At 68.1% G+C, this 14,497-nt stretch overlaps 1 protein-coding gene across 1 annotated transcript in view; it reads left to right on the forward strand.

The window, feature by feature from the left end:
• Nucleotides 1-1,921: 1,921 nt before the first annotated feature.
• HSPA12B (heat shock protein family A (Hsp70) member 12B) overlaps nt 1,922-14,497 on the forward strand; it is a 16,041-nt gene continuing 3,465 nt past the window's right edge. The window contains exons 1-10 of the mRNA XM_082759493.1: nt 1,922-2,962; nt 4,836-4,897; nt 7,161-7,261; nt 8,386-8,510; nt 9,216-9,402; nt 9,807-9,911; nt 10,084-10,200; nt 11,278-11,449; nt 12,768-12,854; nt 13,135-13,239. Coding sequence (XP_082615619.1) covers nt 2,457-2,962; nt 4,836-4,897; nt 7,161-7,261; nt 8,386-8,510; nt 9,216-9,402; nt 9,807-9,911; nt 10,084-10,200; nt 11,278-11,449; nt 12,768-12,854; nt 13,135-13,239 — 1,567 coding nt within the window. The 5' untranslated portion in view covers nt 1,922-2,456. The remainder of the gene's footprint in view (nt 2,963-4,835; nt 4,898-7,160; nt 7,262-8,385; nt 8,511-9,215; nt 9,403-9,806; nt 9,912-10,083; nt 10,201-11,277; nt 11,450-12,767; nt 12,855-13,134; nt 13,240-14,497) is intronic.

Here is a 14,497-nt window from a genome sequence, read left to right on the forward strand (position 1 = left end):
CCGTGCTGGTGTGAAAGTGCTTCGTCTGCACCACCCGCCTGCTGCCGGGGCAGGGAAAGGGGCGGCGAAAGAATGAGGCTTTTTGGGCAAAACCCGCTGCCAGGCGGTGCCGGTGGGTGACCCGGGAGCGGGGGACAAGGGACACGGCTCCGGGTGGCCCGGGGCGGGTAGGGGAAGGGGAGAGGCCAGGAAGGAAGCTGGCAGCACCCGACCTGGGGACAATGTGGCCCCGGGGAGCAGAGGTCCCACGAGCAGAGCGCAGGCGCCGTGCGCGGCCGCGGCTTCCTGGGGAAGTCGGGAGTGGGTGTGCGTGGGGAGGGAGGGGCGCAGAGTGCGGGTGTGTGAGCATGCACGGGTGTGCACGAGCGTGGCAGGGCAGGGCGGGTGTGCAGGGCTGGGAGCTGGCCCCGGGGGTGTGCACAGAGGGGGCTGTGGGGGTGTTTGGGGGGGTCCCCTGTGGGACCCTGAAGGTGCCCGGGGGGCTGCGCTGCTCCCCTGGCAGGGGGGGTGCGGGGGCGCAGGGCTGGCAGCAGAACAGCTCCGTGAATGTAGCCCCGTTTGGGGCCAGAAATGGGCATTTCGGCACCGAGCATCTTGGCACAGGGGTGCAGCAACCTCGGGGCGCCCCCGCTGCAGCCCCCCCCCCCCCGGCACCAAGGGCTGGGAGCAGACGGGACGCACAGCAAGGAGGCTGAAGGAGGGAAGAAGGAAAATCTTTCTACCCATGGAAAGGGGAGCCATGGGCCCCCACCGTGCTCCCCCCCCGAAGCAGTGGGCGCCGTGCTGACCAGGCACCGAGGCACGGGCAGCTGCTGCCCCCCCCCCCCCATCCCATCCCAGCCCACGTGCGCCCTGACTGCAGATGCCCCCGCGCTCCGGTGCTTTCCTTCGCCCCAGGGTTCCCGTGGGAAGCTGGAGGAGTGGGGTCACCAACCCAAAAAGCCCCCCCCAGGGCAGAGCTTGGCAGCTGTGGAGCAGCAGGCAGGAGGGTGGAGGGGGGTGGGGGTGCTGGCTGAGCCCCGGCACCCCCAGGGCAGGGGCAGGGGGGCTGGGGCTGTGCCCAAAAACCCCAGCGGGTGCTGCCCGGGGGACGTGGAGCTGCAGGGAGCAGCGGGGCCGGGCGGGGTGGGAAGATTTGTGAAAGGGTCCTGGGCGCCTGGATAACAGCAGTGGGGTCCCCAGGGTGCGGTGGCCCCTTCCTTCGCTCCCCCTACACTGTCCCCAAACCCACACCTGGGGGCAGAGGGAGGTGACGGGGGGGGCGCAGCCAGGTGGCCCTGGTGATGGTGCCACTGGGTGGTGACGGTGGTGGTGATGATGATGATGGTGGTGGTGGTGGTGGTGGTGGTGGTGGTGGTGGTGATTGCCCCCCTCATGCTGCACAGCAAGACCCGGCACAGGAGGGGGCAGCTCTGCTTTGTGCACCCAGGCTGGCACTGCTGGTCTCTGGGGGAGAAAACTGGGTGAACTGGGCTGGGTGCGTGTCCAAAGGAGCAAACAAACTGGGTGAACTGGGCTGGGTGCGTGCCCAGAGGAGCAAACCGGAGAGGGCTGCGGGCAGGGGGGCGCGGAGCCACCCCAAAAGCATCAGGGGGTGCCCGAGTGGGGGTCGCCCATCCTGGCCCACCCCCGTTTCGCCTCTCCACCCCGTGCAGCGTGCTTTTTGCGCCCCCAAAAGCTGGGCTGGCCCCCAGCTCTGCGCTCTCCTCCCGTGCTTCCTGCGGCAGCGCTCGGGGCCCTCCTCAATCGCCGGAAAGCGCTACCTCATCCCTTGACGGGGAGCCAGGGAAGCAAACACAGGCGTAGCCCCCTCCGCCCCTCTCTTCCCCTCCTCTTCCCCTCCCTCCGGCAGCTTCCCGGCTCCGGGTGGGGCTGGGACCCCCCCCAGGCACTGGGGGCACAGCCAGGCCCTGCGCCCCCCCCGCAGCCCCGGCACCGGGTCCCCCGGAGAGCTGCCCTTGGGACCCCGCTGCCCAGCACCTTCTGGGCTCCTCCCAGTTCCCAAACTGGGACCGAGGGGGCACGGGGTGGCAAAGGGGCAGATAAAGGGGTGCGTACTGCCACCAACACAGGGACTGCCACCAACGCAGGGACTGCCACCAACGCCACCACCACCAGGCACAGCTCGCCCAGCCCTGCTCACCCTCACCCCCCCCGGGCAGCCCCCCCCCAAGGATTTGACGCCCTTTTGGCAATGCCAGGCTGGTGGCACGCAGAGGTGGCACGGTGCCTGGCAGCTCTCGGGGACACGGCTCCGTGCCCCGGCCAAAATGCTCAGCTGGAGAGCAGGGAGTGGGGACGGCCACGGGGCTGGGGGAAACGGGGCTGAGAAGGGCTGGGGGGGCTGGGGACAGAAGGACAGGCAGGACAGACACACGGACGAGCAGGGACAGAGGGCTGCGGGGACACGGCCAGGATCTCTGTGGGTGTAAAGAGCGGCACAAACCCGTGGAGAAATGTGCGTGGGGGGACACGGGCAGCTGAGGGAACCGAGGGGCAGCCGTGCCCGCAGGCACCGAGGGGTCCCCAGCTCCCCGCAGCCCCCCCAAGCTGCTCGGTGGCCTCGGCCCCTCGGTGGCCTCGGTCCCACCCCGGTGCGGGGAGGCCGGGGCCGAGCCGAGGTTTCCGTCCCGGCGGCCGCTGGCCCTGCCTCCTCCTCCCCGCTCCCACATCTGCAGCTGGAATTGCAATTTGAACCGCTGCCGGGGCTGGGCCGGGAGGGAGAGGGGAGCGGAGGAAGGCGCCTCGGGAAGCCAGAGCCAGGAGCAGGGCGGCGGAGCCGGGCACGGGCAGGCGGGGGGCTGGAATCACCGGGCATCGCCAGAGCGAGGGGGCAGGAGGGCACCGACGGCACCACCGAGGGCACCGGTGGCACCGAGGGCACCGGCAGGAGCCGTGGGAGCAGCTGGAGAGAGAAGGAGGTGGCCGGCCCTGGGGTGTCCCCGCTGCCCCCGCCGCAGAGGTGAGCGCCTGCGGGGTTCGTGGTGGGACCTGGGGAGCGCAGAGCGGCACCGCCCAAAATTTGGGGCCGGGGGGGACACGGCGCTGGGGAAGGGGCCGTGGGGAAGGTGTCGCAGCCGGGATGCCGGAGGTGTCCCCCCAGTTTGGGGATTTGGTGAGCGAGTGCTGCGGAACTGGGGAGGACTGGGCTGGGCTGGGTCCTGTCCCCAGCCCCGAGCTGCGGGCAGGGAGTGGGGGGGGGCTGTTTGGACCCCCCTGAGCCTCCACAGGCCCTGTCCCACCCCACACCCCGTCCTGTGGGGACACCACCACGACCCGTGGGGACAACTCGGTGACATCCCAGCACCTTGCAGTGCCAGCAGGAGGCTGCGAGTGGCACGGGGCCCACCACGCTGGGGGCACCCGGTGGTGGCCAAGCGATGGCAGCGGGCAGGATCCTCTCTGCCCAGAGGATTTGGGGGCTCCCCAAGCCCTGCAGCCCCATTTCTGGGGTCACTGCACCCCTACAGCCTCACGGCTGCCCGGAGACCCCCGGGCTCGTGCAGGTGGAGCCGTGGAGCCCCCATACCCAGTGGTGCCAGTGTCCCCGTGCCGTGCGCCCACACCGGCACCCCGCGGTGCCCAGCCTGCCCGCGCCCTCCCGGCCTCGTTTCCTTTCCCCATTTCCCCGAGCCCCCGCAGAAGAGGAAGCGGCAGAGCCCTCGGAACTGCTGCTGCTGCACAATTTGCCACGAGCCATCGCTGGGAGCCACTGGCACCCTCCCCGGCAGGGGTTGCGGGGTCTGGTGAGGCTCGTGGCGCACCCCAAAGCTGTGCCAGCGCCCGGATGGTGCAGGGGACAAGTGTCCGGTGCTGCACGGGGACAGGCAGGGCAGGGGCTTGGCAGCTTGGGGACAAACTGGGTGGCCACCAGGCACCCGCAGCCTGGAGCTCTGCTGTGGCTCCTGAGTGACCGAGAGCGTCCCACGGCCACCAGGGGCAAGGACACAAAACCTCTGAGGCACAAGAGGCCGGGGCCTCACTTCTGCCTCCTGCTCAGGCAGAGGGCTCCGAGCACCCGCTGCAGGCGTGCGGCCTCTTTGGGATCTCCCAGGCAGGACGTGGGGACACGGAGGGGGCTGGGGCACGGAGGCTGCCCCCGCACGGCCCCATCGGTGGGCGCTGGGGTTTTGGGGCTGCCCATCGGGGCTGCCTGGAGCTGGAGGAGCACGAGGGGAGCCCGACCTGCAGGGCAAAGTCACCGTGGCTGGAGACGAGCCCTGGGCAGAGCTGCAGCGAGCTGAGCACGGGGCAGAGGCGCCCCAAAAAAACGGGATTTGGGGAGGCGATGCCGGGGGCGCAGCGGTGCAAGGCGCTCCCAGCACCTCTCCACCTGCCTTCCTTTCCTAGCTCGAGGCCTTTTTTCAGGACTGTGCCCGGGTGGCAGAGCGTGGGTGGGTTTGGCTGGCAGCAAAGCCCCCTCCCCGCCTTGCTCAGCCCCGTTGGGAGCCCGGGGGGCTTTGCGGGATGGAAACCGCTGGTGGGGGCACGGCACCTCGGGGGCGGCGCGATGCTCTCACAGCCAGGAGCCCCTTCCTCAGCCAGGGGAGAGGGGTTTTGGAGAGGGTCCCTGCTGGATCTGCCCCCCGGGACAGGCAGGGACACCATGGACCACGGCCAGTGCCACCCCCCCGTCACCACCAGTGTCCGACAGACCTCGGGCTCCCCTGGTCCCTGCTCCTACAGGGTCCCAGAGGGCGCAGGGGCACGGCGTGGGGTCATTGAGTGGGGTCAAGCCTGGGCTTCCCCGGTGACCCCGGGGGACCCTGTGGGTGGCCCCAAGGGTGCGGGGGGCTACAGGGCACTCGCCCACCGCCCGCTCTCCCCCTCTGCAGCCGGGAAGGCGAGGCCGCGATGGCGACGCTGCTGGAGCCCGGCGTGCGCAGCCTGCGCGTGGGTAAGTGCCGCGGGGAGGGCGGCTGGGGGGGGTCTGTCTGCTCCCCCCACCCCCCCTACACACACACACAGGGCAGCCGCTGTCCCCAACGCCACCCCCCGGGCTGCTGACGCCGCGGAACCCCCCCCCTGCGCCCCTAATGAGCCGCGCTCCCCCGCGCCCCATAACCAGAACCAGCTGCTGCCGCGAAACCTGACGCCGCGCCAGCAGCGGCCCCAGCAGCGGCACCGCACGGGCCCCCCCCTCCACAAATCCCCCCCCCCGTGCATGTCCTGCGGCCCCCCCACGCCCCACACACCACCCCGTGTCCCCCCACCCGCCCAGCCCCACACCCGCTCCGCTCCATGTCACCCTTTGGGGCGCCGCGCTGCGCCCCCCTCCCAAAAAAAAACAGAGGCTGCGCTGCCCCCCCCCCCGCAGCCCCGCCGCCCCGTCCCCAGGGACTTTCCTTTTTGTCAGGGATCAAATATTCATGCCGCAGACACGGATACAGGGAAAGGCACTTATGGAACAGGCGTGAAGGACGAGGCCGTGGCGTGGCGGGGAGCAGCCGAGCCCCCCCCCCGGAGCCCCCTCCCGTCAGCTCCTGGGGGGGTCCAAAGCAAAATCCGGCCTCTGGCAGCGGCACGCACGGTGCTGAGCCCCGGTGAGCCGTGCGTGGTGCTCGGCTCCTGGCCAGCCTGGGAGGCAAAGCAGTGGGGAACGGCCGGGACCCCCACTGCCGGCGTTGGGGTGCCCACCACCAAGCCCAGCCCCGGTTTTAGGGTCGCAGAGGACCCCCCCGCTGCAGGCCGTGGGGCTCCCAAGCTGGATTTAGGGAGCTGCCCCTGGGGTGTCACTGGGGTCACTGGGAGCACGGGGGGGTTCACCTGGACACAGATATCTGGGCATCCGTGCCGGGTACCCCTGGTGGGGGGGACACCCCCGCAACCCTCCTGGGGCATTTATGGCAGCTCAGGTGGTCTCAGCGAGTGCAGCCAAGTGTGGGCATCCCCCCGCAGGGAGCAGACGCTGGGCATCAGCCCTGCCCTGACCCCGACCCCGTCCCACCACCCCCATGCCTGGCAGCCCCCCCGTTCCCCCCTGTTCCTCGCCCTGTGCCGCTCTCCAACCACCCGCAGGGGGTCCCGCGCCCGTCCCCAGCCCCTGTCCCCAGCGCAGCCCCATGGAGCCCCCCCGGGCCCGCAGCTGGAGCCTGTCCACCCCTCGGTTCGTGCACTCGCAGGCGGGTGATTAATTAATCAGCCCCTCTGCTAATTGGAGCCATGTGCCGGGGGGGGGAGCGCAGCCAGCAGGCAGCCCCGGGGCACGAGGCACGGCTCCGGCGCTGACCCCATCCCGGGGCTGGCGGTGAGGGGCTGGGGTCGGGATCCCCCCGGGGCTGGGGCACCAAAACTGAGCCGGGCACCTCGGGGACGAGCTCAGGACCTCGATTTGATGCTGGATGTGGCCGGTGGCAGCCATGGGAGGAGGCACCGGGGTGGCCGGCAGCACCGAGCGGGGGGCACCAGCGCTGCGGCTGCTCGCCCCCCGGCACGGCGCAGCCCCCGGGGCTGTTTGCAGCCGTCCCCGGCAGATGTTGCCAATGTTGCCACGCCGAATTAACATGTGTTCGTCACACGTCCACGGCCGCCTCGACTCAAAAATAGCGGAGCCTGGAGATCCCAGCGCATCCCTTTACGGCTGCAAAGACGTCACGTTGCGTGAGGCCTCGCGCTTCTGCCGTCAGCTTGTAGGAATGGGATCCGGCTGCTCCTTCCCTGCTCAGAGACCCCCCCCCTCTCTCTCACCGTCCCAGTTCCCACTGGGGAGCGTCCCAGTTCCCCACAGAGGCAGGGCTCACCCCACAGCTCGCCCATCCCAAAGGGAAGGGGCTCCAGCTGCACAGCCCGGGGGCAGGAGCTGGGCTTGCAGGGTCACCCGGAGAGCTTCCGACACCGCTTTTAGGGTGAAACGAATCCTCCCCCGTGTGCCAGTTCCCCTCGGGTGACAGGGAAGGGATTCAGCCCTCGCCTCACCCCCAAAGCCTGCCCCACCAGCGAGCTGGGTCCCCCGCTGACCCAAATCAGGCTGTCCCAAATCTCTGTGCTGAGCAAGTGCTCCCCGTGCCCCAAGGAGAGGGCGCCTCGGTTCTGGGGCTCTCCTCCGACCACGTCCCCATCCCTGCACGAGCTGTGACCCCTGACAACCCCGTACCCAAACCAGCACATGGGGAGGGGACAGGGCTCATCCCCGTGCCAGGCTCACCCCGCTGTGTCCCCAGGTGCCGACGGGGAGCAGTGCCCCACGCCGTCCCCCCCCGGCTCCCCGGGGACGCACCACGACAGCTGCAGCATCGCCCCGCTGACGCCCTCCCAGTCCCCGGTAAGGCAACCTCGGGGTCCCCGCGTCCCCACGTGGCTCCCTGCCCATCGGTGCTCGCCCCCCGCTGTCCTCCCAGCCCACCCGGGCACCCTGCCCCTCCCTACTGGCTGGTGCCCAAACCCGTGCCCGTGCCAGGGGATTTGCAGCACCCGCAGTTTTCCCATCCGTACCAGTGCCCGTGGGTAGCGTAAGGGCATGGCTCAGCAGCAGGGGGGGTGGAGGAAATACCAGCAAAGTGCAACTCTTCCCAAAGCTTTTCTCCCTCTAGTTCCACTCGCTTTTTTTCTGCTTGCTCCTGTCGGAATATCCCGGGGGCTGCGAGGACAGACGAAGGCGCGTGCCGGAGCGGGTCCCTCCCGGGGGCTTGCTGTCCCTGCAGTCACCAGGCCGTGCACATTTCTGAGACAACTACATCAGCCGTGCTAACAGGAGCGTGTTTTCTGAGGCTCGCTGATGTCTGCATTTATCAGATCTGAACGCATTAAAAACTTAATGAGGGCTTTTAGCTGCCTGCCTCTGCCCCGCGAAGGCGCGGGCGGTGCTGCGCGGGGCTCTGCGCCTCCTGGTGCACAGACGGGTGGGGACACCCCCTCCTGGGCACCTGGACGTCCCCCGTCTCTCAAGCAGGGAGGATTTTGGTGAAACAGAGTTAAAAGTTGCAGGGTTTGAAGGTAGCACACCCCCCTAACACCAGCTCCACGTGGGGAAGAGCGGAGACCCCCAGGCAGCCTGCGTGGGCTGCAGGCGCATCTCCCTCCAGCTGGTTTCTGGCCACTTCCCATAGAGGTTGTCTTTGGAAACCGCTGCAGTGAGGCACCACGAGGCCGAGCACGCAGGCAGCCTCTTTTCTTTTTGTTTTTGGAGCTGTGCAAGAGTAGAAATTGCCCCGTGCTGTAGAACCGCAGAGCATCATTGCAGAGGAAACCACGGCGTCACCGCGTCCCTGCCCCGGCGTGGGGTCAGGCTCAGAGAAATCGCTGCGGGGACAGCAGTGATTTTTTTCCAAAACAGGAAAAATTAACCCCTTCGGGTGGCTTTATCCCTTTTCCCAAAGCAGCTAGCACTGCTTCGTGCCCACCCTGTGCGAGCCATGCCCCATCCCTAACCTCCTCCTTGTGTTGCAGAGGAGCGAGGCGCGCGCCCTGCAGAGCCCCTCCTTCGCCGTCGTGGTGGCCATCGACTTCGGCACCACGTCCAGCGGCTACGCCTTCAGCTTCTGCAGCGACCCCGAGGCCATCCACATGATGAGGTAACGCGCAGCTGAGGCCCCCGCGCTGCTCCTGCCGCCCACCCGGGGCTTCTGGCCAAAAGCAGCCGGGAGCCAGCTCGGGGAGATGAGGGGGGGACCACCACCGGCGGTGGGGGTGCTTGGGCGCACGGGGTGGAAGCGCCCCAGTTGAGGGGCCCTGCACTGACTGGGAGGACTGGGTGAGCACCATTTAATTGGTGCTCTGTCCGAATTACCTGTGCGGGTGCCAGAGGAGCACTGCAGGGGCCGTGCACGGGGAGCAAAGCAGTCTCCATGCGGGTGTGAGCACGCACCTAGAGCCTTCCTGGTGACTTTGCCCTTTCCTTGTCCCTCTGCGGGGCATTTGAGCTCACAAAAACAAACCAAAGGGGCCGGGGTTATGGCCATGCAGCCACCCTCTCCTCGGGCAGAGCTGGTGGCCACGGGGGCTTGGTGGGCTCCGTCCCCCTCCCCAGCTGCCCACGTGCAGTTGTGGCTCTCCCTGCCCCGTGCCTCCTGGCCACCCCTCACCATGCCAGGGGGCTTGGCAGCAAGGAGCAGCCCAGCGCATCCCCCAGCGTGGGGGTCCTGGGGGGCTTTAAGGTTCCTGCGTGCTTTGGGGAGGGCTGTGGTGTGCCATGGGGTGCTGTGCCGTGCCGTGCCGTGCCGTGCCGTGCCGCACTGCCTGCCCCTCAGGGGCTCAGCACCACCGGCTGCTGTGTGCAGGAAATGGGAAGGAGGGGACCCGGGGGTGGCCAACCAGAAGACCCCCACCAGCCTGCTGCTGACGCCGGAGGGCAGCTTCCACAGCTTCGGCTACACCGCCAGGGACTACTACCACGACCTGGACCCCGAGGAGGCCCGCGACTGGCTCTACTTTGAGAAGTTTAAGATGAAAATCCACAGCACCAGCGTAAGGCTGCGCCCCTGTGCTCCTGCAAAGAGAGGGGCTCTGTGGGGGGGAGCAGAAATTTGGGGGGCTGGAGGGGGGTGCAAAACAAACCTCTGAGTGTCAGCATCCAGAGTGCGCCCAGCCCCCTGCTCGCTTGTCATGCGTTTTACGCTTTGCCACATGGCCCATTTTGGGGGGGGGATTTTTCGTTCCCCCATCTGAGCTGCTTTGGAGCTGCAGCCGTGCTGATAACCCGGGGGCAGGCAGGCAGCTGGGTGCCCCCGGCCCTGCTCCTGTGCCCACCACGGGGACCCCGAGGCTGGGAACGGCCGTGGCCGTGCTGCCCGTGGGGCTGGCCGTGTCCCTGCTCCGTGCCCCTGCTGCCAGCCGCGTCCCATCGGCCGTGCGCTGCTCTCCCCGGCCAGGACCTCACCATGAAAACCGAGCTGGAAGCTGTGAACGGGAAGAAAATGCCAGCCCTGGAGGTGTTCGCCCACGCGCTCCGCTTCTTCAAGCATCACGCCCTGCAGGTAGGGCACCCACGGGGCTCCTGCGCCCCCCTTGCAGCAGCACCAGGGGCCGTGGCTCTGCGCGCCCCCTGCCCGGACACGGTGCTGGCCCCCTCCTCCTGCGGCTTCTGGCCCCTGGCCCACCGCCCCGGGGTGGAAATTGGGGTGGCAGCGGCTGCTTCTCGCCCGGCAGGAGCTGAAGGAGCAGTGCCCGGCGCTGCCGGAGCGGGATGCCGTCCGCTGGGTGATCACCGTGCCGGCCATCTGGAAGCAGCCGGCCAAGCAGTTCATGCGGGAGGCTGCCTACAAGGCGAGGGGGGCAGCTGGGGGGGGGGGGGGGGCCGGGGGGGGGAGCGGCCCCCCCTGGGTGAGGAGGGGTCGCTGTGGGGATGGGGTCGGGGAGGGGGAGCCGGGGGGCCAAGCCTCAGCCCCATCCTGCAGCCGCCTGGGTGTGATGGGGAGCGTGGCACGAGGAGGGCATGGGGAACCTCCCTGCGCAGCACCACGGGGAGCGTCTGCCTGTCGCGATATCCTGTCCCCGTCACGATACCCTGTCCCTGTCACAATACCCTGTCCCTATCGTGATACCCTGTCCCTGTCGTGATTCCCTGTCCCTGTCGTGACACCCTGTCCCTATTGCGATACCCTGTCCCCATCACAATACGCTGTCCCTGTCACGATGCCCTGTTCCTGTTGCGATACCCTGTCCCTATCATGATACCCTGTCCCTGTCATGATGCCCTGTCCCTGACATGATGCCCTGTCCCTATCGTGATACCCTGTCCCCATCACAATACCTTGTCCCTGTCATTATACCTTGTCCCTGTCACGATGCCCTGTCCCTGTCACGATGCCCTGTCCCTGTCATGATACCCTGTCCCTGTTATGATGCCCTGTCCCTATCATGATACCCTGTCCTCATCGCAACACCCTGTCCCTATCGTGATACCTTGTCCCTATCACAATACCCTGTCCCCATCATGATACCCTGTCCCTGTCGTGATACCCTATCCCTGTCACAATACCCTGTCCCTGTCATGATGCCCTGTCCCTGTTGCGATACCCTGTCCCTGTCGTGATACCCTGTCCCTATTGCGATACCCTGTCCCTGTTGCAATACCCTGTCCCTATCATGATACCCTGTCCCTGTCACGATACCCTGTCCCTATCACAATACCCTGTCCCTGTTGCGATACCCTGTCCCTATCACAATACCCTGTCCCTGTCGCGATACCCTGTTCCTACCACGATACCCTGTCCCTGTTGCAATACCCTGTCCCTGTCGTGATACCCTGTCCCTGTTGCGATACCCTGTCCCTATCACGATACCCCATCCCTATCGCGATACCCCGTCCCTGTCGTGACACCCCGTCCCCCCCCCTCTCAGGCCGGGCTGGTGTCCCCGGAGACCCCGGAGCAGCTGCTGATCGCGCTGGAGCCCGAGGCCGCCTCCATCTACTGCAGGAAGCTGCGGCTGCACCAGCTGGTGGAGCTGAGCTGCGGGGCCCCCCACAACGGGCTGGGCCCCCACCGCGACATCGACTCCAGCTTCAGGCAGGGTGAGCGGGGGGGGGGGGACCCGGGGGGTGTTCCCCAAATGCCCCCCTGTTTGGGGACAGCCCTGTCCGGGGACCCCCAGCTTACCCAAGGCCCCCCTGCCCCGTCCCAGGGTGGGTGTTGTTGGGAGGAGCCCCCCCACCCATAAAGCCAGCAGGGTCCTGGTGCTGCCCCGAGGATGGGGATCGGGGCCCCCCCGTCCCGCTGTGCCGTATGGGGATGGGGGAAACTGAGGCTGAGGCAGCCGCACCCCCCCCCAAAAAAAAAAACCAGCCCCTGCCCTTCCTGGCCGCCCCAACAGCCCCGGGAGGGGACAGGGCAGAGGAAACCCCACCCGGATGGGACACGCTGTGCCGGTGGGGGAGAGCCAAAGGGGGGGCACCACGGAGACACGGGGGTCCATGGGGTGAAGTGGGGGTCCTAAGGGGTGCTGTGGGGGTCCATAGGGTGCTGTGGGAGTCCATGGGGTGCTGTGGGGGTGCCATGGGGTGCTGTGGGGGTCCATAGGGTGCTGTGGGGTCCCTTTGGGTGCTGAGGGGGTCCATGGGGTGCTGCGGGGGTCCCGTGGGGTGCTGTGGGGTCCCATGGGGTGCTGTGGGGGTCCCACGGGGTGAAGTGGGGTGAAGTGGGGGTCCTATATGGTGCTGTGGGGGTCCCATGGGGTGCTGCAGGGGTCCCTTGGGATGCTGTGGGGTCCCTTGGGGTGCTGCAGGGTTCCTGTGGGGTGCTGTGGGGGTCCATGGGGTACTGCAGGGGTCCTGTTGGGTGCTGTGGAGTCCCTTGGGGTGCTGTGGGGGTCCTATGGGGTGCTGCAGAAGTCCTGTGGGGTGCTGTGGGGTCTCTTGTGGTCCTGAGGGGGTCCCATGGGGTGCTGTGGGGGTCCTGTGGGGGTCCTATGTGGTGCTGCAGGGGTCCCATGGGATCCGGAGGGGGTCCTGTGGGGTTCTGCAGGGGTCCCATGGGGTGCTGTGGGGTCCATGGGGTGCAGTGGGGGTCCTGTGGGGTGCTCTGGGGTCCCATAGGGTACTGAGGGGGTCCCACGGGGTGCTGTGGGGTCCTGTGGGGTGCTGAGGGGGTCCATGGGGTGCTACAGAGGTCCTGAGGGGGTCCCATGGGGTGTTCTGGGGTCCCTTGGGGTGCTGTGGTGTCCCTTGGGATGCAGTGGGGGTCTTGTGGGGTGCTCTGGGGGTCCCGTGGGGTGAACTGGGGGTCCAGTGGGATGCAGTGGGGATCTGTGGGATGCAGTGGGGGTCCCGTGGGGTGCCGTGGGGGTCCCTGTGCGCCCCCCCAGCCTGACGCCACCCCCCGTTGCCCCCACAGCCCGTGAGCAGCTGCGGCGGTCGCGGCACAGCCGAACCTTCCTGGTGGAGTCGGGCGTCGGGGAGCTGTGGGCAGAGATGCAGGCGGGTAGGAGAGGGGGCAGCAGGGTGGGGGTGGGGGGGGGGGGGACAAAAAGGGGGGGGGGGGGTCCTCAACCTAAATTGGGGTTTTGGGGGTTCCTCGCTCCAGCCAAACGCCGCCACGCCTGCGCCCTTCCCCTCGGGGGCCCCAAAACCTTGTCCAGCTGGGGGAAAAAAAAATTAAAAATTAAAAAAAAAGGCAAAAACAACACAAATTGGGGTTCGAGCTGCCCGTGGCTGCATTGTGGCCCCCCCCCCTTAATCCTGTGTCCCCCCCCCCCCCCCAGGTGACCGGTACATCGTGGCGGACTGCGGTGGTGGCACGGTGGACCTGACCGTGCACCAGATCGAGAAGCCGCAGGGGACCCTAAAGGAGCTCTACAAAGCCTCGGGTGGGGTGCAGACCCCCCCCCCCCCGGACCACCCCACCCCCCCCACGGGAAAAGGGTTTTGGGGGGCTTCTGGGAGCACCGTGGGGATGGGGGGGTTGGGGGCTGGTGGGGTTGGGGGGGCGTTAGGGATTGGGGGGTTCTGGGGGGGTTTAGGAATCGGGGGGCTCTGGGGGGGGTTGGGGGCGGTGGGGTCCGGGGGTGCCCCCCCCGTGCCCCCCCCCCCCCATGCCCGGGCTCTGTCCTGCGGCGCCCCCTGGTGGCAGCGGGGAGCGGGGACGGCACCGGGGGGGGGGGGGGCACGGGGAGGGGGGGGGCGGCTGGGGGCTGCAGAGGGGGGGGGGAGGGGGGACGGGGGGGGTGCAGTGGGATGGGGGGGGCCGGGGCAGAAGATGAGGCTGAGGTTCGGGTTTGGGGATGAGCCCCCACCGCCCCCCCCCCCCCCCGCAGTGGGGTCCCCCTCCGGGATGGCCTTGCAGCCCCCCCAGCACTGACTGGGTGACAGGGGGTGACATGGGGTGACACGGGGGTGCTACAGGGTGACATGGGGTGACACGGGGTGACACAGGGAGACATGGGGTGACACAGGGGTAGGATGGGGTGACACAGGGTGACATGGGGTGGCACGGGGTGGCACAGGGTGACATGGGGTGACATGGGGGTGCTACAGGGTGGCATGGGGTGACACGGGGTGACACAGGGGTGGCATGGGGGTGACATGGAGTGACACGGGGTGACACAGGGGTAGGATGGGGTGACATGGGGTGACACAGGGTGACATGGGGTGACATGGGGTGACACAGGGGTAGGATGGGGTGACATGGGGTGACACAGGGTGACATGGGGTGACATGGGGTGACACAGGGGTGACATGGGGTGACATGGGGTGGTGGCACAGGGTGACATGGGGTGACACAGGGGTAGGATGGGGTGACATGGGGTGGCACAGGGTGACACAGGGTTGACACGGGTTGGTATGGGGTGACATGGGGTGACACTGGGATGACAGGGGATGACACAGGGTGACACGGGGTGACACGTCACCCCACTCCCTGCTGTGGGGAGGACATCCCATGTCCCCTGCCCCTGCAGGACCCCCCCATACCCCCAGCTCAGCCCCAGACAGGAGGCTCCCTCCTGCATCCCCCCACCCCACTGCCCGCCCCATGCCGTGGGGCCGGGGTCTCTGCCAGACCCACAGCCCCCCCCCCCCCCCCCCCAGCTCTGCCCCGTGCTTGCGGTAGAAGTCGATGAAGGAGAA

This window comes from Aythya marila, assembly GCF_965140915.1.
Source record: "Aythya marila genome assembly, chromosome: 4".
Taxonomy (NCBI): Eukaryota; Metazoa; Chordata; class Aves; order Anseriformes; family Anatidae; genus Aythya; species Aythya marila.